A 27,462-nucleotide genomic window follows, 5' to 3' on the forward strand; every position below is an offset into this window, starting at 1 on the left:
TTCTCAAATTTTGCAATGTGCCTAAAACTATAAGATAAAATGTTAAAACAATGTCATCGAACATTTTTCATGAAACTTTATTTTTGGAGAATACTTTTAAAATGTTAAACAATATTTACAGGAAAAGAAGGGATTGTGGGGGGTTTTGGGGGGTGGGTGAGTTTGTTTAGTAAGTGTTGATGTTAAGTGATCACATAATCAATTAAAATGGTTGGATATGTGTGAAGTTGATGAGAGGTTGTTTCTTTCTCCGAATATCCAGTTCTGAGTTGAGTGGCTGAAGCCTGCACATATAAAAACCTGTGAGAGGATGGAGACTGGTTCCCCCGTGGTTCCTCCGACGATCAAATAAGCTGGTGAACTTAAGTGGGGGAAAATAAAGAACTATGAGAGTTCTTATGTGTAGTATAATTTACAAATATATCTTAGAAGATCAGATTTCGAACCTTAGAAGTATCCAAAAAAAGTCATTTTCTTGTTAGAATAGTACCTTTATTTATAATGGTACAGAAAGGGTAGAATTGTAACTTCGGCTTATCACAACATGACGGTGAAGAAGTATGGGCTAGCGGTTACGTCAGTACTTTACACGTGCTGATCGTCGAATCATGAAGGCTATCGCGGCTAGATGTATGATGACTCCTGCCAAACATTAAATGCGATGTCGACGTTGTGTCAGCGGGAGAGACTCGAGGCTGAAGTCGACCTCTAACTTCGCCGAGAAGTAACGCCTTTCGAGTCATTATGAGGCGTCAAACATTTGGTCGAGTAGGCTCGTTGCTAGGCGTAGTTCCGTCATTCGAGTCGACATGAAAGATTGTCGACTTGATGAGTCAGCTAAGTTGGAACCCTTGTTGGTCTTGGGCCGCTAATTTGATTGGGACATTGTATGCAGAAGTATACATGTCTGTTGCTGGCAAATGGTTACACTTTGATGATTGAAATCACCATAACAGTTGGCCTTTTCGCTTGGAGTCGGCTTTAGCTGGGTCCGAGTGAAATGTGAATCGCTTTAGAAGGACGTGGGTGTGCATTAAATGTGAGAACTGAAAAGTCCCTTCAGATCTGCATGGCTGACGTCATTGCATATTCTTTTTGACTGCTATAGCTCCACTTTTCTTGGCAGATTACGGGCTATTTGAGGTTAGTGGGGTGCGCCTCATTCTCTGAGATGTCGCTTCGAATTTTGATAATTAATCTTGGTCGTTGGCCAGAATTAGATCCGACGGTCCAGATTCCGACAGTTATGGGTCTAGCTGCTTATATATAGAGCTAAAGTCAGAGAGATGACTGTTATTGCCTTTTAAAATTCCCTTTAGAGGACTTAAGACCTTTCCCGTTCATCTTTTTCCGATGATTATTTCTGCAATGTTCGATGGCATCTGATCCTGTTGATCAACGATCTCTCCTGGCAGAGCTCCACTCTAAACTGACCCAGACACAGATGAAGGCGCTCCACGAAAGGTTTGATATTCCTCGGGAGTATGATCTAATGGCTTCGACGAGGTCGGAGGCCGTTTACGATTATGGATCGGATCGGGATCCCCTATATTGAGGCACTTGGAATGCGGTTTGTGGCTATCCCTGCACTCATTCATCCATCAAGTGTTCACGTTGCTAGGGGTATCGCTGGCGCAGATGAAGCTGAACGTTATCGCCATCCTGGTGGGGTTCATGGTGATCTGTCACTGATTGGCAATAAAGCCATCCTTACGGGTTTTGGGTCGGCTGGTAGCTGTGAATGTGAACCAGACTAAACCCCATTATAATTTTCAAATGGTTGAGAAGTTCAAGCTCGTTACTGACCTGCTTGACTCGCACAATGACTGGAAAGAAAAATTTGTCTGAGTCGTGGGGGACGACTTGGAGTTGGGCTGCTCAAATTGCCCTAAAATAAGAAGGGAGGGCCTCATGGAGGGTCACTTGCTCGATGCCGATAGGGATGCGCTTGACCAGGTCAAGGCGTACGTTAATTCTTGTCGAGTCGACCATCTGCTTAACGGTTCGGTCCTGTGGGTTATCCATGTGTTGGTAGTGCCTCCTGCCAAGGATCAGGAGAGGGCTTCAGCCCTTATCTTAGGGACAGCGGAAACGACGATGGTGCCGGCTGCTCCTTTGGACGATTCTTAGGAGGGGCCGTCTGCTAGGCTCGTGAAGCATCTTCGTCGAGACATTCCTCCAATAAAGGACGAGAACTGAGGAGCCTGCTCCCACTCTCGTCCATTGTCGGAGGAGGCGGCCTTAGAGGGAAGATGAGGAACAGGAACCTCGGGCGGCCCGATGTCATCCATCTGGACAAGTCGGTCCGGGAAGAGCCAGTCGAGGCTCCTCAAGAAGAGGGAGCTGAGGCCAGAGCTCCCTGCTCAATGAGGGAGGGTCATCCGTCATCATAAGCGGGTTGAAACTCGTCAAGGAAAGAGCCAAAGGTCGAAGAGGAGACGACGCCTCCTGCTGGGCTAGAGTATCCATATGCCCACTGTGTCGCTGAGATTGCGTAGGAAGATTTGGATAAGATGTGGTAGTACCTCATCGGGACTTCGGGGGTCGGCCCTCGACATACACGAGAGCCCGACCTAGAGCATCGTTTCCACCCCCCTCACCACCTTGACGTTAGGGGAACAATTCTTTGTTCTCGCGTGACTCACTCGAAAGCGATTGAGCAGTTTTGGCTCCCTCAGGATGAGGAGTTCCTTCGGGGGTTGGTGCAGCAAGTGATATTCGGTCTCCACCTATGTCCTCGGAGCTACTTGGTCCAGAGGGTGTTGATGGAGCAAGAGATATTCGATCAGATGGAACAAATCCGGACTTTATATCTCAGGCCTTTAGGGGAGGTTGTTTCCTTGAGACCCAGTAGAGGGGTTGACACGGAATGGGTTGCGGAGACGTAAGCTTCAAGAGCTTCCAAGGTCGAGGGGCTCAGGCATGAGCTGGAGGGGAGCAATAGGAAAGCCAGGAGGCTGGATGAGGCTCTCTGAGAGAGGGACCGCGCTATAGCGCAGGTCGAGATGGAGAAGCAGATGGCGATGCACGCAAGATGTCAGATGGACGAGGAGCATGCAGAGCTCGTCAAGCTTCAGGGAGAGGTCACCCACTTGCAGGAGTCTTTGGCGGTGGCCCAAAACCATAATGCCTATCTTGAGTCGGAGCCTCATCGCCAGGAGATCATCGAGGGGTATCGCTAGAGCTTAACCGGAAAGACTGAAGTAGCGATAATGCCATAATGCCTATCGAGGGGTATCGCTAGAGCTTAACCGGAAAGACTGAATTAGCGATAATGTCATAATGACTATTTGCAGGAGTCTTTGGCGGTGGCCCAAAGCCATAATGTCTATCTTGAGTCGGAGCCTCATCGCTAGGAGATCATCGAGGGGTATCACTAGAGCTTAACCGGAAAGACTGAAGTAGCGATCGCCTGCAAGGCTGGGTATGACTATTTGTCGGCGGAGCTTCTAGATGAGATGAGGAACCCACCCGACAGCTTCCACTATCCTCCATGATAGCTAAGTGTAGGGCTGAGCACGGTTCGGTTTTTATCAAATTTTGAACAACCGAACCGAACTGTCCATTTTTCAAAACCGAACCGAACCGTTGCAAGTCGGTTCGGTACGGTTCTGTATTGTTTGTTCGGTTTTAACTTCATCAAACTTTGAGTGTTTTGTCTGAACTATAAGGAGCATTTTATAAGGAGCATTTGTGTGTGTAGGAAATGAACTATCGTCTTACCTGGACTATAGAGACTTTGAGTGTTTTGCCTCTAATGCCGACTTCTAAAGAAGCTAACGCCATTACAGCAGGACCAGCAATGAACCTTATCAGCATTCTAAGTGTTGCATGTTTCTTTCCATAGGCTATTATCCTTGTTTGCAAACCCATGAACAATCCTGAAAAGACAATTTTATTTCACATCTTCATTTCAAATGTGATCCACAAAATCTTTAATCTTTGGTACAAAACTCACCTAAACTAAACATAGCCATTCCCAACCCAGCATTTCATAACATTGTCACTGAATTCTCCAATATAACAAGCTTCTGTATTCCCCATCTCCATCTGCATTGATTTTGATTAAAAGAAAAAAGTTGAACAGATTGCAAGTTAATTAGAGAAGAGAGAGAGATAGTACCTGCAAGAAACTAGAGCCCAGCTTAAGCCCAAGAGACTTGCATATGAATTTGGATTCTTAACAAGCTTAGACCAAACCACATTCATGATCAATTTAAATTCAACCTTGGATTCTTCTTGCTTCTCCTTTGCGCTCTCTTTATCTTCTTCTCTGCTACAAACTTTCATTGATTTTCTCACAAACACCTGATAGAGAGCTATAAAGATTTACAAAGGAAAAACACTAAAATAAATAAATATAATGTCTTAGTACAATGAAACTTGCCTTCAGAGTTGCAACACCCACATCTCCTGATTCCGGTGCAACCCTGCTTCCTATCTAAACTTCCTTTTGAAGAGAAATTAGCAAAGGAGAAGAGGAGTAAGAGGACTATAGCTTTAGAGAGAGAGAGTCGACACCGATGAAGAGGAAGTTCATCTTGAAAGGGTTGATGCGCGAAATGAATTCAAACGAGAGGAGGGACTGAGGAGTTTGGCTGGTGGCTGAGGAGTGAGAGAGAGAGAGTAAGAGAGAGGACTGAGGAAGTGAGGAAGAGGAAGTGAGAGAGGCGGACAGAGAGTGAGAGAGAGGAACTGAGGAGAGGATGAGATCTGATGAAGTGGCGGATGGAGCCTGAAAAGAGGGAATGGGATTTTAGGGTTTGAGATGGGTCGGGTTTGAGCGGCTGGGAAGTGGGTATTTAGTTTGGGTATTCGGTCGGTTCGGGTTGAAAAGTTTCAACCCGACCCGAACCGATTTAAAACTAAAACCGAATCGAATTGTTAATTTCGGGTCGGGTCGGTCGATTTTTTCGGTTTGGACCGAACCATGTTTAGCCCTAGCAAAGTGTCTGGATGAGTTGGTGGAGGTAGAAGCACTTGGAGTGGGATTTGATCTTAGCGAGAAGAGGGGGAGTCGGATGGAGGAGACTGCTCGACTCCTCCGTCGACTGCTCCCAGCAGCTCCCTGCCTGTGATTCCAGGAGCGGGAATAGACATCTCTTAGCCTCTTAGGACTTTTCTGTCTCTCTTGTTGTAGATGTGTATACATTGTACTTTGTAAACATTATCAATGAATAAAAAGATATTTTGAGCTAGAATTGTGTTTCTAGTGCTATGTAATCTCAATTTATTCTTCCGACTTAGCTCTAATATAGACTTGCGAACTTGACTGCTGACTTGAGGGCACTCGTCTTTTGTTAGGAGAATATGTCTCAAACTTAAGCAGTTATTTCTGATGTGTTTATTTTTTGTATAAGTCTGGAACCAATCTAGTCGACTGCTTATGCTAATTAGCGTCTGAGCTTCTTGGAGCGAGTGTCCGAGAGTTCTTTGAAGATTGTTGTCGGCAATTTAGAGTCGGCTTGGTCTGGCTTACTGTTCACTGAATAAACGTCATTTAGTGAGTTTTTAGAAGCCTTTATTAGGTAGGTAAAATGTCATTATTTAAAACGACATGATAACACTGTCAAATATCAGAGAGTTATGACATAGCTTTGATTTTTGAGCGAAGAGATGCGGAGTAAAGGGGAGCGACACCTCAAGTTTCGTATGAAACGTTTGAGATTTCATGGTGAATCTCGCCCATTCATTTTGAAATGAGCTGACCGTCTAGATTAATCTATGTGTTCCTCTTGAATACTATAAATAACTCATTGAGGGCGTAGAAGTTTCTTCACGAACTCCTGCTCTAAATCTTCGACGCTTGTCTTTCTCAATTTTCCCAAGTCTTTTACAACCAAAATCTTCCAATGGCTACTCAGACTTTCACCACTGGCCGCAATGAGGAGATGATCACTCTTTTTTCCGCCAATCCGCTCCAAGGTCTGCGTCGGAGAACTTGAACAATACTACGAGCTTTACGAGCTCCCCAAGGCCTTTGCACTTGCAGCGTCAAGTGGGGATGAGCCGTTGTACCGCCACAGCCAGAATAAGGCGCTGTTGTATCTTGCCCATCTCAAGTATGGGCTTTGGCTGCCGCTCAATCCCTTCATTAGGGATGTATGCATTGCTCTGAGGGTTTTCCCCTCGCAATTTATCCCGAATGCAACTGGAGTTCTGATGGGCTTCATCATAATCTGCCACTGGGTCGGCGTCAAGTCGACGAGGAGGGACCTCACTACTTCCTCCACTACAGTGGAAGTTGAAGGAACGGGTATCATTCATGTTCATGTATTCGTGAGCTTTGGTCATTAGTTGCTCATAATTGGCGACTCGCTTTTTAGCAAGCGAGTCGGCCAACTCGTTGCTCTGCAAGCCGATCATGAGAACGGACATAGCGACCGCACTCCTTGGGTCATTGACCTCCAGACTCTTCGTCTAGAACTTCTTGAAGTAGGCTCGAAGGCTCTCTCCATACCCCTGCCTTATCTGAATCAACACATGAGGTGACAACTTCTGCTTGGTGTCAGCTAAGAAGTGATGGATGAACTTTCGGCTGAGTTGTTGGAAGTTGTTGAGGGACTTCTTTCTCAAGAGCGTTCCACCAGAGCTTGGCACTTCCAGAAAGAGTGATGGGGAAGCATTGACAGATGACTGTTTTTGATGTTTGGAGCATGCTCATTACATCATAGTACTTCTGAACATGCTCGGAGGGGTCTCCCTCACCTTTATACTTCTTCACGTGCGACATCTTGAACTTTTTACATGGGGTATTCATAAGGTCATCTGAAAGAGGGATGCCCCCCGATGGGTTTTGCGATCGGACTGTACACCCGATCATATCCAGAGGCCCTTATTGTAGCAGAGGGGGCTGGAGAGGTACGGTGATGGAGGAGAGTTTTAGAGACCACTCCCCTGGTACGGTCCCCAAGGTGACCAGGGCTAGAACTCTTGTCGGTGATTTCTTAATGAGAAAGAAGACGTCGGCGTGGCTCTCCGGGGTGAGTCAACGGACGAGGTGGCGGTGTCGCGTACTCAACACGATTTCCCAATTGCTTGGCAGCAGCATGAGGAGTCCAAGGCGGGACTACTTGCTGTGCTCCGGAAGAAGGGTGAGTCTCCGACCGCAGGTCTCCAAAAGGTAGGGGGATAGTTGAGGTAGTTTGCTGTGGCTATGGAAGCCGGTTGAGAAGTTCGTTAGTAAAGGTAGCAAATTTCTCTTGGAGAGTGAGAAATCTTCTGAGCTATTTCTTCAAGCTTGCCTAGCGTAACATAACTCTGGTGTGGTTCTATAGGGTGAAACTGATCAGTCCTATCCTCAGAGCTAGGCATATTTTCTGGAAAAAAAATTAGCCCTATAGTGGGCACCAAACTGTTGATGTTAAGTGATCACACAGTCAATTAAAATGGTTGGATAGGGGTGAAGTTGATGAGGGGCCGCTTCCTTCCCCGAATATCCAGTTCAGAGTTGAGTGGTTGAAACTTGCACATATAGAAACCCGTGAGTGGATGGACTGGTTTTCCCGTGGTTCCTCCAACGATCAATTCAACTGGTGAACTTGAATGGGGAAATGAAGAACTGTGAGAGTTTTTGTGTATAGTATAATTTGCAGATATATCTTAGAAGATTAGATTTCGCACGTTAGAAGTATCCAAAAAAAGGTCATTTACTTGTTAGAATAGTACTTCTATTTATCGTGGTGCCGAAAGGGTAGAATTGTCACTTCGGCCGAGCATGACGGTGAAAAAGTATGGGCTGGCGGCTGCGTTAGCACTTACTTTATACGTGCTGGTTATCGAGTGGAAGAGAGATCACCTCAGCATTAAATGTGAAGCGATCTGAGGCATGGTGGTGCCGACGTGGTCCAATGAGTCATGAAGGCTATCGGGTTAGAGATATGATGGCGCCTGCCAAGCATTAAATGCGTCGTCGATGTTGTGTCAGCGGGAGAGGCTCGAGGCTGAAGTCGTCCTCTTGCTACGCCGAGAAGTAACGTCTTTCAAGTCGTCATTGTGAGGCGTCGAATAATTGGTCGAGTGGGCTCGTTGCGAGTCGCCTTCGACAAGAGGGCCGACAAGTTCCGTCATTCGAGTCGACATGTAGGAATATCGACTCGGCGAGTCGGCTAAGTAGGAACCCTTGTTAGTCTTGGGCTGCTAATTTGATTGGGATATTGTATGGAGAAGTACACCTGTCCGTTGCTGGCAAAGGGTTGCACTTTGGCGATTGAAAACACCATAACAGCAGGCAACATAATCTCTCCATTTGAAGTGGAATTTGTCTTCTTGTACGTGGACCTTTGAAGCTTAAGTTTTAAGAGGAAACCCAAGTCTTTGCTCTGTTATCTCCTTGTAAAGTTGAAACTATTTGCTTGTGTATCGTAATCATTCTGCCATCACAAATCATCTTAGATTGTAGATGTTGTATTTGTTATGTCCCATATCTTGATTACTTTCTCACTTCCTTCTTTTACTCCTCAGAGCAGTGATAAATTAGGCCTAAGTCTCGAATTGGGCTCTTTTGTTGCTGGAGTCATGATATCCACAACTGATTTTGCGCAACATACCTTGGACCAGGTAAATTTTCTATTGCGAATGTAGTTATACCATTCAGCTTATTTTGTTATTATATTAAAGGTTGGATTGCCATATATTTAAATTTTAGTATAAATCTGGATGCGTAACTGTTATATTGTCCCCTCTGAACTGCAATTCTTTTGGCATTAAGATTAAATAATGGATGATTTGTAGAAAAATCCTGTATATACTAGCATTAACTGTTTATCATCGAACATACGTTAAATAGTTTTTTGGCAGTCTGTGGTACACATATAATTCAATAAAGGTGATGCAGTTGCATTAAATACCTGCCAGTACTTAACAGGTGCTATGTCTTAAGTTTGTTTCTATTTTGACAGCAGAAGGGAAGATCAGATTTAAGCGGAAACCAACTGATCAACAAAATGATTACATCAGGGAATCTACAATGTGGTTAATATGTGCTTGGTTAAGTGATAGTGTTCTTACTAGGAAGAATAGTTACTTCCATAAAATTTATAGCCAATATCTTGGAGGCTCTTGATTCCTTATGATTATATGCTGTAGAAAGGACCTAAGTAGTTACATAACATAAACATTATTTATTCTCGTGTTGCTTTAGGTCTAAGCATAACCTCTGGAGTATGTAACGTAACAGCCAGTTGTTTATCAAGTTTATGAATTGGAATAAATGTACATTCAAACTATTGTACATTCTCAAACAAGCATCTTGCCCTAGTAGAATAATACAGTTTTAGCTAAACTTGTCTTATTATCACAGTACTATCTGGCATCCTTAGTTTCTTTAGTCACGAAGAAAACTTTGTGGGACTAAATCTTGATGCTTTTAGTTCTCGTTGGATAGAATGAGAGTAGAAATATTATATCTGCTGACTAATTAAATTGTGACAAAGACATCATCCTTGGTACACCATTCAATTATAAGCATGTTATCTTTTGAACAAGTTAATGTAATTTTTTTTCATCTTAAAAGTAATTCTTTTTGGATGTATTAAGTCAAGACGTAAACAAATGTTTTTCTCATATAATGAATTAAGGCCTTATCTGTTTATACATTTGAGTGATCCATGCATCACTGACCATGCATTTCTCTTGATTCTCTTGAATGGTATTGTTAAAGCTGAGGTGATAATTCATGCTTTCTTCTATTTTTTCTATTTTTTGTATTCTACCCTCTATTTATTGGGAGCCTGCAGAAGGATTTTAAGCATCCCAATGCCAAGTTTTCTTAATGAAATGCCCATGTTTCGTCACGAAACACATTATAACACTTTCGGAAATGCGGTTTTTTTACCTTCCTTGTGAATATATTCGGATAAACTAAATATTGAAACCAAAGATGGTGTGGGTTTATCAACTTACAGTTGAATGAGTGTTAAGGCTACTCAAAACATGAATTTTATTGATTGGCTGCGGATGGGCATGGGATTCAATTTGCCCGTTTGATACCCCTACTTATCATTTAAGATTTTATGGTGTACTCTGGATTTCCTCCATTTGCACCTTTTATCCTTTATCACTTTAACTTTCTTCTTGTTTCTTCCGCCAATACAATCACCTCCTTTATTTGCCACCACCTTGCCTCCATTTATCATCTCCACCTCTCGTTCATTTTTTTTAATTAAAAAATGCTATCATATATTTAAGTTAAGATAAAGGGGACTTTAGAATAAATTAAATTATAAATTTGGATGTTCAATGAAAGAAGATGCAGTATTATAACCTGAGTGTATTGTTAGAATTGTTGGAGTATATTATGGAAAGTTTAAGGTATTTATCTGCTGAAAAATTCTGGTCAGGGTATATAACCTTGAAGTCTATGGTTCTACTGGAAATCTATGGTTCTATGTGATTTGTATCCTTGTAAATATAAAAGTAAATTTGACTTCATGTCCTCCAAAAAGTATTAGTTGTAGAGATGGATTTAAGAAATTTAAATGTGGGGAAGGTCACTGAACATTAACAATTATACTATCTTTTTCTTTAAGTTCCGCTTTCTTTGGATAATTTGGATGGGGGTGAGGGTGGAGGGACAGTTTCTTTTCACACAGAATATGAAAGATCGAAACTTCTCTAGATATAGCATTCAACTTGAGCTTTTCCTTTTGTAATCTTCACCTCTAACAAATATATGTACACTTCTAGGAGAAAATATGGATATGCCTATACATCAAAAGAATATTATTATAAAAACTAGGTTGTTTTCTCATTGAACATGTAAACACATATAATAAATAGATTTAGCATCTCAATTGGTTTGTCCTTCATCGTTTTGAACATTTTGCTGCAAGAAATATAAATAAGTTTGTAGGAGCAGATGTGAATATGCTTATACAGGTTCATAGTCATGATAATTAAGCCAGCTAGTCTCCTTTTCTCAAGCTGAGATATTACTAGATTTCTGTACTAGTGTGCACCCCGTGCAAAGCATGACGAACTTTTTTTATTTCTGCTACAGTAATTCTTTTTAAATCCTACAGATTTTTTGTAAACGCTACAGCACTTTTTAAAATGTTTTACAGATATTGCTACAATTATGCTACAGTAATTTATTGTAGTATGAATAGTGAATCTTTGGATCCTCCTATAAGTATAGAGTAGTAGATTTGTTCTATCACTATCACTATGTTTTAGCTTATCATGCATGGCCTTCCTTTAACAATTACAAATAGATAATCTAAGATATGTTTCTATTGATTTTCATAGTGGGCAAATATGATTTTGATTCACCGATCAAACATCAGTCAAAAGTGTCCACTACTCTCTATATGTTATTCTAACTATTTTTTGCCATGACCGGGAAGGTTAGTAGTACGTTTTTTTCCTATGTTCTTATCCCTTGATTGCATGACCATGATGTTGGAGTAAATAGAAAATGAAAGAAAAAGAAAGGGCTAATGCGCTTCTTTTCTCTGTATGAACTTAGCACGTAAAGGTTGTCATTATTGTAAAGCATACATCCTTTGGACATGCCAGTGTACCACTATGTAGCTTTACCTTTCTTGAGTCTCTGTCATGGATTTATTTTGTGTACCATCTGGGTATGCTCTTCCTTTACTACCCTTCACTCGCTCTTCTTTACTTGATGCTATAATCTGTCAGAAGATTATCCTTTCTCCTGAACAAATTTCTTATTCTTTTCATAATTCATTTCACCTAGTTAAGTTACGCTGTGCTCTTTAACAGGCACAACAGTGAGTAATCTATAGGCATCCTTTGACTAGCGAAACGGTGATTCTCCAAATTAATAACTTGTGCATTTGGCATTCATCTATTGTGGAACTTACATTAAAAAGAGAATGATCCCTATAGTTCTTGGAAGAAATATTTTAGTTTGTAGCTATGAAACATCATGTGATCTTAGAAAATGTTAAGCAACAAATGATAGTAATTAAATATGAGGCTTGTCAATGTTTCTTGTTTTTGTTTAGCGTTAGCTGATTTTGCATATCAACTATTGAATGTTTAGTCCCATGATATGGCTAAAGTTCTTATTACTTAATTCTTGCTTGCTGAATCTGCTGGCAGTAGTCTAATTTGTGTGAAAACCATGTTTTCATCTTAGGTAATCTGAATTGAATTATAGTGAGTAGTGATGATCTGCGTATAAAGTTTCATGAATCTGTTTCTCAAGTGTGATACTCATTCTAAGATATTTTTCTTGGCTGGTCTTATTCATTAAAGGTGGAGGCAATCCGGAACTTATTTGCAGCTCTCTTCCTGGCTAGCATTGGAATGCTAATACATGTGCACTTTTTGTGGATCCATGTTGATATATTGCTTGCATCAGTTATCCTTGTAATAGTAGTTAAGACTATCGTGATAACCACCGTGATCAAAGCCTTCCGGTACAACATCAGAACATCAATTCTTGTAAGATTTATTCTGAAAACTTTTTCTGATCCTAACTGTTTATGCTTTTAAGTATTGATGAGAACACTATTTTTTACCATATCTTGACTTTCCTTTTTGTCCCTTCGGTTTGTTTATAGGCTGGTTTGTCATTAGCGCAAATAGGAGAATTTGCTTTTGTGCTCTTGAGCCGTGCCTCGAATCTGCATCTCGTTGAGGTTCGTTATTTACTTTACTGATTTGCTTTGAAGATAAACCACATTCTTGGTTAGTGGAGCAGATATTAGCTTTTATACCATCTTTTTGAAAGGGTTCAAACATATATTACATACGCTGAAATGTAATTTTTGATTGATTGTTATTTAGTGTTTTGAGCAAGAATGATATTTATTCTCAATTATCCTCATTTATCTTTTTTTTTAATTTACCACGTCTTCCTAGTTAATTTGGTATATTGGCTTTTCAGTCTGAGATTCCTTCTTATGAGAATATTTGATGTACAGGGCAAAATGTATCTTTTACTTTTAGGAACTACTGCTCTTAGCTTGGTGAGTCTTTTCTGGTTCTTCCTAGTTGGGATTTTATTATTATTATTATTGTAAACTTTTGTTTTGCCCAATCTTGAATTTTTCTTGCTGCAGGTGACCACACCTCTAATGTTCAGGCTTATACCTGCTATAATGCATCTGGGGAGTCTCATGCGCTGGTTTCCAGCTGAAAGCAGCACTCCAGTTGAGGTATGTTAACTTTCTGTTTTATCCTTTGAGCTGTACGTAATCTACTATGTTATTTGACATTTCATTAAAGCTTAATCAAAACTTCATCAGATTGTTCCGGAAACAGGTCACACTGTTGCTAATTATTCTAAAGTTTTCTAAAGCTGGTCCATACAAATGCTCTGCTATTTCAATCTGAAAAATGAGTATCCAAAAACAAAAAAAAATTCGATGTTTTATGCATGCTAGACACATGAATAACTAAAAAGTGGGACAGCAATCTCTGCCTGCCACATTTAATGTGCAGGAAAGAATTTATATTGAAACCGTAGTCATCGTACCATGTTGCTACCAGTTTATTCCCCAAAATACAGGGAAATGCTTTCTTGCTGGAGGTGTTTCCGAACTTCATGCTCCCTATCATTCTTTCACATACATGACTCAAGTGTCCTCAAGTTTTATGTCTATTATTGTAATGGGGTTTTAGCCTTTAGATTCATGCCTTTAGATCCAAAGTTTGAACTCCATTTATCTATAAACCCATGTACTTCTATCTATATCTATACACACAAAGTATTTTCTCTTTTTATCCTTAGACCCAAAACATCAAATACATCTTATTTGTATACAGTATTTTTAAAAAAAATAAAAAACTTAAAATGCCCTTCCCCTCTCTTCCCTAAAAATTTTATTCCCTCCCCTTCTCTCCTCCCTTCTCCATTGGACCAACCACCTTCTCAAGCTCCAACACCACCAACCATCCTCCTCTAATCCCAAACATCTCCTCCTCTTTGTCAGACCCTCCAATAGTGTTCTCAATGGTCATTACATCACCGAAAGCAACCAAAGCAACCTTCACCCTAGGGAACCCCATTCTCAGAACTCATATCCAATTTCTATTTCCCTGTAAGAGAACAATACAGCTCAAAACCTGCCCCAGTTTCAGTTTGTAGAGCCCCAAATTCGACCCAAATTCTCAAAAAAAAAAAAAAAAATCCATTTACCAAATTCTCAAGCGCTCCCAAATTTGTACCAAAGGTTCATGGTCGATTGGCGGTTGACCTGAACTTCAAAGTGGAAGTCTGGAACTCGAAGAAGTTCGCCGTTGAAATTTGGTTCATGGTTGGTTGAAGTTCTTCTATAACCAATGTGGTTCGCACATAATGATGAAACATACTGTTTTTCTCCATAGTTGCAACTTGCAAATGGATAACTGTATTCAGAGAACATGATTTTTATCTCATCAAACAGTACTCATTTCATGCTAATGGATTCATTAATGTTAAAAAAAAAATACATAACATCAACCTTTAATGTCGGTTGGAGGATTTCAGCAGCGTTGGACCTCAGAAATGGATAAAGTTTGGTTAGATCTACATTATAGATCCTAGCTTGAAGAGTAGCTTTAAGTTGGGGAAGAATAATATTGAAACTGTCTTTTTCCTCTCAAATACCGTATGCAAATAGAGATTGTTAAAGAGAATGGGTTTAAAGGTAAAGTTTAGAAGTATTTTGGGTGTACAGGTATATTGATAGTTCTCGGGTTAAAATAAATGCGGGTAAAGCTTTGGGTTCAAAGTCAAAAACCCCTTATTGTAATCATAGCAAGGTTTCTGAACTACAGAAAAGGCAGCTAACTTTCTACATAGAGGAATCTGGTCTGCCTGCTGGGTCAGTTATTTTCGTTTTTTAAACTTTTCTCTATTCCTTTTTATTTTCTTATCAGGAGAAAGGTGCCATGCTCGATGTCCACAACAGGGTTCTGTGATGTTACGCAAGCAATCTACATATGCTGTATAGTTTAATGAAGACGTCACAGAATATCCTTGGTGCTTCTAAAATTTTCACCTCGGATAGGAGTCGTAACAATGAGGCAGATTCGATCTGGCTCAAAGATACTGTATACTAGAAGTAGCTAGCATGGGCTTGAATTGTAAATTGGGAAATAGGGATTTGCATAGTAGAAAGAGGAGTTTATTCTTCCCATTCATATATGAATTGTAAGATTAAGAGACGAGGATCTACATAGTCAATAGAACATCTACTATGAACCAAAACTAGATCAAGGAAGAAACTTTCATGGGGTTTTCTTCTTCGTGTTATTTTCTTTTTGATAGAGGCCTATAACAGTACTCTCTTGGGAAATATTCGGTGGGTCCTTACTATTTCCAGAACTTTATTTCCCTTGCTTTGTCCTTCATTTGTTTAAGCTATATGGCGTTGAGGTTATAAACCTTTTAATCAGTTTTTATCTTCAATATAGAATATTCTACTATTTGCTTTGTGTGGGGTGTGTGGGGTGGGTGGGGGGCGGCGGAGTTTTTAGAGGGTAAGGTTAAAGTAAAGTGACGTGAGGAGAGAGAAGATGTAAAATGAACTAAAAAAGTGGAGAGAGAATTCCTTCAATTTAGGGGGACGAGAGAATATGTAAAATGAACTAGGAAGTCCTGCATCCTCTTATTCCCTTTCCAATCAAATAAGGACAAAACCGACAAGTAATTGAGTATTTTTAGTGTAGTTATCACTAGGGGCAGATACGAACCAAATAATTAACATACAGTTCGTTAGTTGTTCAACTATTCGGTCATATTAGATTCGATAGTTCATTTAACACTACATAAATAATATTTAGTTACCTGAGTTCATTAATGAATATAATTTAACCAAGTATTTATTCAATTCATTTGCTTATTAAATATTTGTTTTAAATTTGATCGCTTATAATTGTATTATTACGCATATGATGTTATATCTTCAACTCACTTATATTTCTACTTCTTTTGAGAGCCTTAAAGAATCTTAAATTAAAGAATCTTAAATTAGTTTTCTAATGAAATATTTGAATTAAATATATATACTAAAGAAATAATTTTCATACATGAATTTAAATACTGTTTAAAAATTAAATTCTTTAGCGGAATCAATATAATTTGACATTCAATAATATTCGTGAATATCCATGATTATTTATCAAATATCAAGTATTCGAGTCCGAATTTGGAAAACTCCAGAAGTGGGTATTAATGTTAGATTTTAAATTCGATAATATTAAACAAATACAAATACAACTATTTTAGTTTTCAATTCGATTCATTTGTTTACCACCTCTAGTTATCATCATATTAGAGATTACAAGAGGAATGTGGACCTCATCTAATCTTTCGTTAGAAACTACTAGCTTGAGATTCATGTTGTGATGTCTTCCTTTGTTCCTCATGCAGGTGTGTTAAAAAAAGCCATATCCAAGGAAAATATATGTAATTGTCAAGACATGTTTTCTAAAAATATTAACCCGATAGTATATTATTTGTTTTAAATTTGATCGCTTATAATTGTAGTATTACGCATATGATGTTATATCTTCAACTCACTTATATTTCTACTTCTTTTGAGAGCCTTAAAGAATCTTAAATTAAAGAATCTTAAATTAGTTTTCTAATGAAATATTTGAATTAAATATATATACTAAAGAAATAATTTTCATACATGAATTTAAATACTGTTTAAAAATTAAATTCTTTAGCGGAATCAATATAATTTGACATTCAATAATACTCGTGAATATCCATGATTATTTATCAAATATCAAGTATTCGAGTCCGAATTTGAAAAACTCCAGAAGTGGATATTCATGTTAGAATTCAAATTCAATAATATTAAACAAATACAAATACAAATATTTTAGTTTTCAATTCGATTCGTTTGTTTACCACCCCTAGTTATCACCATATTAGAGATTACAAGAGGAATGTGGACCCCATCTAATTGATGGACCCTAGAGGGGGGGTGATTAGGGTCTTATGCTAATCTAATCCGATTAAATGCCAATTAAAACTAATTAACAAGTTATCCTAGCAAGTATGAAATACAACAATATTTGTAAGCTAGGATAAGCAATATGAGCAACAAGATATATCCTATATGATGAAATATATATGCAAGGATATATAAACTAACAAGGATAAACAATCTAAACAAGATAGTGGATGATATAGAAATGAGCAATGCACAATGGCGATATAAGATATGAACATAAATATGAATGAACGCCAAAGCACACTCAAACAAGCAATATGATCACGGAGTTCGGACCTTCCGTCCTACGTCTCCGCTCCCCACTCCCGGGGAGAAATCCACTAATACAATCCGGTTTGGAAGCCGGAACTTCTTCTACACACTCGGTTTTCTAGCTAACCGAAAACTCTACAACTCACACTCTTGCAATCACACTCTACACCCACTAAGTGTTGGACCTAGCCGTGTCTCCCTCAAGTGCTCGGTTACAACCTCTCCCTAGGCACGTCAACCGACGCCACTCCTCTTGGGACGATCCTGAAGATGAGTTCTTCGTTTATCGAAGTGAAATTTTCAACTCCGGTTATAACCATGAAAAAGGTTTAACCAAAGAGAAAAAGGGAAGGAGTTCTTTCGTTTATCGAAAGGGGACTCCGAAATGAAAGTGGACCTCTTGTTCATGGAAAGAGTCAAGAGGGCCAGAAAGACATTTTTAGTGGACCCACTGTCAATTGAAATTGATCAGTGAGGGATTTTGGTGGTGAAAAAGATTTTGGGTTATCCTCTAGAATATTAAGTGTAATATTCTTCAAGGAACTTCCCGGTAAATGGGTTATCCTGAATGTACTAGGGATAGTACTTTTTCAGGAACTTCCCATTTATTGGCATTAATTGCCTGGTGCCTTCTTGAGTAATCAGGCGATATGCACCGTTTGAGTAGACTGTGTCTATCACAAACGGTCCTTCCCATTTGGGTTCGAATTTACCTTTCTTCTTGGAATTGAGGATTATCGGTCGGCGAGCAGCGAGGACCAGATCTCCTCCTTGAAGCTTCTCTGTCGGACCCTTTTGTTGAAAGCCCTAGATATTCTGGCTTGATATAACTCAATTTGTTGTTGAGCCTCCAAGCGCTTTTCATCCAACTTCTCGAGTTCTTCTGAGCCTCCAAGCGCTTTTCATCCAACCTCTCGAGTTCTTCGAGACGTTTTTTATGTTGTTCTTCTGTCGTCATCTCGGTTGCGAGAGCGATCAGAAGGGATGGGATTTGGATTTCCAATGGTAGCACAGCTTCACATCCGTATACCAACGAATACGGGGTGGCCCCTGTAGGTGTGCGTATGGTGGTGCGATAAGCCCAGAGTGCTTCACCGAGTTTATCGTCCTAGTCTCGTTTATTGGTCTTCACGAGCTTTGACAGGATCTTGATGATCGTCTTGTTGAAAGCCTCAGCTAGTTCGTTCGCAGCGGGCTTGTCCCAAAACCTGACGAAGGCGTTGCTTATGAACTGTGGGCCGTTGTCATGAATGATCCGTCTTGGCACGCCGTGTCGGTATATGACGTGATGCTTGATGAAATTGATGACGTTGTTTGTCTTCACTTCTCTGAGCGGAATTGCTTCAGCCCACTTTGAGAAATAATCTGTGATTGCGAGGATGAATCGATCGCCTTTGACTGAAGGGGGGAAAATAGGACCGACAATGTCCATACCCCATGTCTCGAACGGCCACGATGTGGTTGACGTGTGCAACTGCTCTGGCGGTCGATGCATATAATTCGCATGTATCTGACAAGTGTGGCATTCTCGTGCGTGTTCGATTGCATCTCGAACCATCGTTGGCCAGAAATATCCCATTCTCCTGATGCGATCATACAGTTTGGGACCAGGCTGATGTGCACCACATTCTCCTTCGTGCGCTTCCTTAAGAACTTCTTCTGCCTCTTTGTTCGAAAGGCATCGGAGTAATAAACCATCGTACCCCCTACGGTATAACGTATGGGTCTCGGCATTATAGAAGAATCTTGGCGATCTTTGGCGAATTGATTCTCTTTCTTTTACATCCTCTGGCAAAATACCATATTGGACATAGTCAATGATGGGAAAACGCCAATCTCGGGACTCAGACCCAATTTGAGTTGAATTCACCTCCTTGGCGTTTATGTTTCCATCGTCTTCCTCTTCAATATCCATATCGTATATGGGTATGCAGAGCTGATGCGTCCTTACTGTGACTAACAGCTCAGTTTCAGGAGGCTGCGCAAGTGATACTGCTAGTGCTGCCAGTGCATCCGCATAAGCGTTCTGAAGACGAGGGATGTATTCAATAAAGAATTCTTCAAAAGAGTCTGCCATTTTGATGGCCTCCTGGTGGTATGGGATCAGGTCCTGGTTCCTGACTTCATACTCTCCCCGGACTTGGTTGACTATCAATTGAGAATTCCCAAAAGCTTCGAGATATTCGACCCCCAGCTCCTTGGCGAAACTGAGTCTAATGAGAAGCACGTTGTACTCGGCTACGTTATTGGAGCACGGACTAGTCAATGAATAAGCTCGAGGCATCACATGCTTTCCCGGGGAGATTAAGACAACCCCAACCCCAGAGGAAACTGTAGAACCTCCCGGGGTTATTACCCTATTAACTGACCTTGAGGCACCATCGAAATATAATTGCCATACTTGTTGGTGCGACGTAGTGTTAACCTCGTGGGTTTCGTCCGGCAAGTCATCATATACTTCTGCCGTATCTGTGGTCGGATTTGCCGGACATGACCCCTATCAATAAAGCTCAAAGCCCTAGGGTTATGAACCCTCTTAGGCACATATGGTGCACGGGATTGGTCATAGCAATAATTACTCAAATGACCCTTCCGATTGCAATATGTACAATGGAAAGGAAGCATTTGCTTATGTTGACCAAACGGTTGTGCACGGGAAACATTAGAAACATTTGCAAACATGGATGGTCTTTTAAAATTATTTTGCAAATGCGAAACCTTATCAAAACAAAACTTTCCTAAGTGGCCATATCTACCACAAACATCACATTTAAACTTTTGTGGTCTTTTAAAATCATTTGGCAAAAGTGAAGTCTTTTTCAAATCATAGCAAAATTTTGCCAAATGGCCAAAACGTCCACAAAGATCACATTTGAACACATTAGCATGTTTATGATGTGCATGATAAGCATATGCATGTGTATGTGATGAAGAAGCTACATGAGATGCACAAGAAAGATTAATATTCTTATGTTTTTGTGCATCATAGCAAAATTTAGCTAGATGGCCTTTACGGCCGCAAATTGAACACTTATAAACTTTGCTATATATGTGTGCATGATGAGTAGATGATGATTTAGACTTGGCACACATATCCATAAGCTTCTTATGATTATTGATGCATGTTTTCAAAGTTGAATCTAAGGATGAAATGCATTTTTTCATAAGATTCAAGTTTTCATTTTTTGGCACATATGCACCTTTAGAAGTAGAACATAAATAGTTATTTATAAAAGAAGCTGTATTATTTTTTATGTTCTCTACTTCTAACATGGCATTATCTTTCTCATGAGTTAACTTACCAAAGTTTGAAATTAAAGAATCATGATCCAATTTTAATTTTTCATTATTTTCTTTAAGGATCATATTCTCATTAGAAATAGTATCAAACTTAGAAGCTAAAGACTCATGATCGGATTTTAAAATTTCATGCTTGCTTTTAAGATTAATGAAATCATTTTGCAATTTCTTGTAGGCATGCAATAATTTATCACTAGCATAAGCAAGTTCATCATTATGTAAATCATTAATAGATTCGAACTCGCAAACCTCACTAGGGCTATCGCCTAGTGCACGTGTGCATGAAGCTCCATATGAACTTGAAGCGGGATCCTCCAAAGCTTGTCGGATCGCCTCCAAGTCTCCTTGATGCGCTTCTATGAATTTCCATAATGTATAAGCGCTATCAAAAGAATCAAGCTTGTTAGACATAAATGAATCAAATGCATTTAATAAAAATTCTAACATAAGCTTGTTCATAATAAACATCTTTTTATCATGTTTGCTCCACTTGGATTTCTCCAACGTGGGCACAATATAAGCACAATCAATGATTTCCCATAAATCGATATTTTTAGATTGAACAAATATTTTGAATCTAAAACACCATTGAGCATAAGGGAAAGCATTGAATTTAGGAGCAATACTAGAATCATAGCCTAAACAAGATGCATCATTCATATCCATAATTTGTAAAAATATGCAAGCAAGATACAAATGCAATCAAAACAAGATTAGCACAAAAAGGATAACTTGGATCTTTAACTCAAGGCGATTAGACCTTAAATCAAAGAGCACCAAGCTCTGATACCAATTGTTAGACCCTAGAGGGGGGTGATTAGGGTCTTATGCTAATCTAATCCGATTTAAATGCCAATTAAAAATAATTAATACGTTATCCTAGCAAGTATGAAATACAACAATATTTGTAAGCTAGGATAAGCAATGTAAACAATAAGATATATCCTATATGATGAAATATATATATATGCAAGGATATATAAACTGACACAAGGGTAAACAATATGAACTAGATAGTGGATGATATAGATAATGAGCTAATGACAATGGCGATATAAGATATGAACATAAATATGAATGAACGCCAAAGCACACTCAAACAAGCAATATGATCACGGAGTTCGGACCTTCCGTCCTACGTCTCCGCTCCCCACTCCCGGGGAGAAATCCACTAACACAATCCGGTTTGGAAGCCGGAACTTCTTCTACACACTCGGTTTTCTAGCTAACCGAAAACTCTACAACTCACACTCTTGCAATCACACTCTACACCCACTAAGTGTTGGACCTAGCCGTGTCTCCCTCAAGTGCTCGGTTACAACCTCTCCCTAGGCACGTCAACCGACGCCACTCCTCTTGGGACGATCCCCGACTCTCACCACACACTCCTCACTCGGTGTACAAGTGTATTACAAAGTGATTTCACAATTAAGCACAATATAGCAAATGATTGTTCTCTCTAACAAGGTGAGAACTCAATTAGGCTCAACTCAATGTCACACTATCCCACAACCTAATTATATAATGTATGCAAATACAATAAGCTCAATGGTTGTGTGTGCAAACAAAGAGTAAATCAAATCAAACTAAACTCAATATAAAACTAGCTTTAATAGAAATGATAATCAAAAAATATGAAGTAATCAACAAATAATTATAAATAAAAGCTAGACTTGAGTTTAGGAAAACTTCTCTAGATCAAGATGGAGAGATGAAGATATGAAGCCCAAACAAGAAGATGATCTCCTCCACTTGTGAAAATAATCTTCAAACCAAACAAACACTAAAACTCACTTAAACCCTTGTTTAAAACTCTTTAAACTTGTTTAAAACATTTCTTGAGTTACCTTAGAGGTATGAGGGCATGGGGTATATATAGGCTCATGAAACAACCCCAAAAACCAATAAAAACACCCCCAAAACATTAAAATAAACAAAAAAACAGAACTAGACATTACTGTAGCAACGGTCGGCTTCTACAGTACTTCGGTCGACCGGTACGGAAGGTCAGAGTCGCAGGAGACGTCCAGAGAGTCTTCGGTTGACCGGGTGGAAATTTCGGTCGACCGATGGTAAATTTCGGTCGACCGGCGGAAATTTCGGTCGACCGACGGTACTGAAGCAGGTATATCCGATTTTATAAAATCGGTTAAAAATAGTAAAACAGCTCCAAAAATTATGAAATTTTGAGGGAAGGTTCTGGACATGTATAAAAACATGTTAGAGAAAGAATTTCTGAAAAAGCATTTCCCAGTTGAGAGAAATAAATGTTTGAACACAGAAATATAGTTTCTGAAAATCTGCTGTGATACACGATTTTGTAAAATCAATTAGGCACAGTAAATCAACTCCAAAAATAGTAAAATTTTGTGGGACGTTTATAAATATGTAGATAAACATGTCAGAGAAATTTTTTTTCAAATATCACTTCTCATTTGTGAAAACTCATCAGTTTTGTAAAACATGCACGAACATGTGCACGAACGAAAACGTGAATTTGTAATTCCTTTAAACATAACAAATCAATTCCAAACTTGATGAAACTTTGAGAAATGTTTGCAAATGATATTTTGAACATGTTACAAAAAGATTTTTTCAATTTTCATTTCCCAATTGTGAAATCTCATTATTTTGCAAAAGTGTTCAAAACATGAAAACCCAAAACCATGCATGTATATATATAACTATATATATACATAGAAACCAAATACGTGTGTGTATATGATATTGAGCTTAAGGTACTTAACACACATAATATAAAACCTAAACTAGATTACCCAAGCCGATCTTGATCTTCAATAAGCTTGACTTGGTACACTTTGCGGATGAAGCTTGAACTTGATCTTTAACTTGAATTGTATGTTGCTTCACTCCACAATTCCGCCAACCTCCATTTGATATCGTCGTTATGGCGCAATCCATCCAACCTCCAACTACGTTGTTTGTCTATAATAAATACGAAAATACAAACACTAGACAAACAACATTAGTAGTAAATTGTTTGTAAATCATCATCAAAACAAGAAGGCCAACACTAATCTTTCGTTAGAAACTACTAGCTTGAGATTCATGTTGTGATGTCTTCCTTTGTTCCTCATGCAGGTGTGTTAAAAAAAGCCTTATCCAAGGAAATATATGTAATTGTCAAGACGTGTTTTCTAAAAATATTTGCCCGATAGTATATGGTTATGCATATAGATATATAATGAAATATCAAGATTCTTATCTGAAATATATAAATATATGTTGGTCATACACTTGCAATGATTTTAATTATTAGATTAATGGATTTAAAGTTAATTTTAATCAAGAGATTTAATTTTAGCTTTTCAGTTATAACAAACATATTAATAAACTCAATTTCATATGAATCATATTTTTTCCAACATTATCTAGTTTCCTCGTATATGTTTTATATCTACATGTATAGCACCTTATATAGTTGAAGGTATATCAATGTTTGTATCTGATTTGAGTGAATTTATATATATAAAATTTTTTACTATGGTATACATGTATTCTTATCCGTGATTGGCAACGGATACAAAAATCATAAATATCGTATTCGAACCATTTGCAGCAATGTCTGCATAATGCTCATCAGGCAATGACCACAGCAGAACCACACCCATTAAAGGGTTGTTTGGTTTGTGGATTAATTTTGATGCATGTAATTGATTTTAAAAGACTCATAATTAAAATTGTGTTTGCTTGTGATGGATATTAAAGAGGATTTTCATGATGGTTAAACTCCAATCAAATTTTGTTTGGCTGTACATGAATGTTGTTGATGATATGTGACTAAATTCATAAATCCGGTTTAAATCAGCATAATTTTAGAGAATTATATTTAATATATTTATCCTATATGACAATTCTAAATCCATGTATAAAAAATGCTAATCAAAAAATATATTGGCTAAAAAAATATAATTTTTAATTTATGGGTCTCTTTTTTTAAGGAGAAATTGTGTCAAGGTCGCGATGAGAACCCCAAAAATCTCAATTAATGTATTTGTGCTCATCCACATCAATCCTATAGAGGAAAGCTATGATATTTCCTCATAAATCCTAAAATGCCCTTCTCCTTCCTAATGACACAGTGATCTGATGGTGGAATTGGAGGGAAATTTCCCTCCATTTTTCTCTATCTTGAGTAATAACTCTTTATGTAATATTTTAGGGTTTTTGCTCTTCGACTATCAATACTCCTATTATCCTAAAATTCTCTCCATTCCTCCTCCTATCTTCCCTTCATCAATGGTTGAGAAGGCTATCATCTGTATAGTCTCCTCAGGTGAGAAAACAACTTTCTCAATAATTAACTTTTCAGCCACCATTATGAAATTGAAGTTTGGTGTGTCAGAGAGGTTAAAACTTTCACACGATTCTTTATCATTGGCATACAGAGATGAAACGAATGGTAACTTTAGTTTTACTATTGAGAACAAAGATGATTTATCGTGCATGGTGGAGCATAGCCGCAATATTGGGATCAACATCCTCTCCTAATGAAATGCTCCTAATATCTCCTAATAAGAAGATCCTACTCTTTCATTTTTATCATGACCTTTCATGTTACTAGTCACACTTAACAGGTTTTTGATTAAATTTTCATCATGTTACAATATTCAAATAGAAATCACAAATTTCTTTTTGAAAAAATGATAATTTATAGGTCATATGTAACTTTTTGGGTGTTATGGGAAGTTTAATCCTCTGCTTTTTGAAAAGTTTTTGTATGAATCTCTTTACACCCAATATTATGAATGAGGATCCTCTCCTCATCCTAATATTTCCAAATAAAGAATTGTGAAGAGTTGGAAGGGGGACCCACAAGAATGGGTGGGAAAATAAAAGGTCATGATGAAAATGAAAAGGGTACGATCTCCTTATTAAGAGATATTAGGAGCTATTCATTGGGAGAGGATCCGGATTCTTCTAAGTTCTATGCATCGGTATTATGACATGGGCGAGCGTCCTCAGTACCACCGTCAGTTCTCTAACTAGGATGGTGGGCCCCATTAGACGATTACTCTTATGTACTAGATATAAAAGATAGTGACTGCAAGCTGATCCAATATGGATCGGACTTAAGGTAAAAAAATTAGATTATTATTTTGAAGGCTTAATTGCATTTAAATAACTTCCCGATATTGTACTTATGTATTATTTATTTTTGGCAACACTTATAAGCTCATACTCTCACTTGTTTTATAGCACTTTTAAAATTTACTAGTTTTTACACACGTGCAATGCACGTGATTTAATACCATGATTAAGTATTTTTGGCAGTTTATGCTCATTTTTTTCTTTAAACTCTTACATCCCGATTATTTTTTTATGTTTGTTTAAATAAGATACACCCAATTTAAATTTTTCATGTTGATATTTGAATTGACAAAAAACAAATATAATTTAAAAATAATTTGAATTTTTATATTATTTTTGACCTATATGAAACTAAGCTTTATTTGAGAAAGTATAGCATTACAAAGTGAAAAATATTAAAATAGTTTTATACAAGGAAGGTAAATATTTAAAACCAATATGGCAAAATGATTGATTTAAAGTACGTTAAAACGATACAAAAGAGAATATGAAGTTTATTCCTAATCATTGATAGACTTCATAAAAAAATATAAATTAAAGATTAATGCTAACTCTAGTATACTTTTATATGATAAAAACATCCGCATAAGAATATAAAAGTACTGAAAAAAATTCATGAAACTCCCTTCTAAAGATTCCTAATTTCACTCAAAATAATTAAACTATTCTATAAAATATTTATAAAATATTATTTTTATTTCTTCTATTTTATTTTTTATTGAGTTAAGATCAATCCTTCTTCAGGTTTATCATTTATTATTTCTCGGATAATTCTAGAGTATTGTCTTTATCATCTACATCAATTGTGACATCAGGCTAATTTTGTATTTTTTATGCTATTATCTTTCCTAGGCTCGTTAATTTTTTATCATCTCATTTAACTTTATAAAGAAGTCAAATGTACTTATGATGTTTAACACAAACTGCTCAAAATATAGACTTTGATTTTTTTTCTATTTCAATGAGAATAAATATTAATTTCATATATATAAAATTCTTTGTGTTCCTAATTTATTACTTAAATAAATTAGAAGCTATCTCTTTATTTTCCTCTAAAATGAATTCTTCTGATGTGCATCCAATAAGAATTTCTGTTATTTCAATAATATTACCTTTGCTCTATCCCTGTCATTTTCCATAAAGATCTAAACTAAATACCTGCATTATTCATTACCAATTTCTCTTAGATTATAATATTAATATTTAATTTGAAGAACACAGTATGGAATTTATGAATACTTACTAATTTTTCTTATGTCTTCCATGGAGATTTTTTCTTTGATTAGGATAAAGTTATTAAATTATTTTTTAATGTAACTCATTCAGTGCTTCATTAATAGATATGTCTTATGTTAATGCCAATTCAAGTGATTCATTGACGTTTTCTGAATTTTAGATTTATTTCCATCACTTTCCCATTTGCAATGGAAATAACTCAATTCTTTTAAAGTTATCTCTAAATATTCTAATAGTTTCTCCATATGTAATTCCTTGTATTCTTTTACCCTATAAATATTATTAACGTCAAAGATTAAAGTTTCTAAATTAAAATCAATTAATGCTAAGGTATAATATTATAGTGTTTTATCATTTCTATGGATTTAAACATCTATCAATTAATGTTACGAATGTATTTTGGCTACCCCAACTTATTACTAAAATTATATGAAATTACTTTAATTTATATAGTGCCGATAATTTTTAATCTATAATATTTTTAAAAATTTTATCCATTAACCGGATGTTTTTAATCAATTCTTATTGTTTTTGTTTACCAGTATCAACTTAGACTATTCTTAGATGCTGAAAATGGATAGTAAATCCCTAAATTAGAAATTTTAATATATATATATATATATATATATATATATAT

General features: G+C 37.7%; 1 protein-coding gene across 2 annotated transcripts in view; it reads left to right on the top strand.

Annotated features, from left to right (window-relative positions):
• Nucleotides 1–15,293, top strand: part of LOC109837919 (K(+) efflux antiporter 5-like) — a 64,010-nt gene extending 48,717 nt beyond the window's left edge. For both annotated transcript variants that reach the window (XM_020406302.1, XM_020406303.1), the window contains exons 15-20: nucleotides 8,464–8,559; nucleotides 12,226–12,414; nucleotides 12,534–12,611; nucleotides 12,897–12,941; nucleotides 13,035–13,130; nucleotides 14,836–15,293. In XM_020406302.1, coding sequence (XP_020261891.1) covers nucleotides 8,464–8,559; nucleotides 12,226–12,414; nucleotides 12,534–12,611; nucleotides 12,897–12,941; nucleotides 13,035–13,130; nucleotides 14,836–14,877 — 546 coding nt within the window. In that variant the 3' untranslated portion in view covers nucleotides 14,878–15,293. The remainder of the gene's footprint in view (nucleotides 1–8,463; nucleotides 8,560–12,225; nucleotides 12,415–12,533; nucleotides 12,612–12,896; nucleotides 12,942–13,034; nucleotides 13,131–14,835) is intronic.

Source organism: Asparagus officinalis, chromosome 4, assembly GCF_001876935.1.
Source record: "Asparagus officinalis chromosome 4, Aspof.V1, whole genome shotgun sequence".
In the NCBI taxonomy this organism is placed as follows: Eukaryota; Viridiplantae; Streptophyta; class Magnoliopsida; order Asparagales; family Asparagaceae; genus Asparagus; species Asparagus officinalis.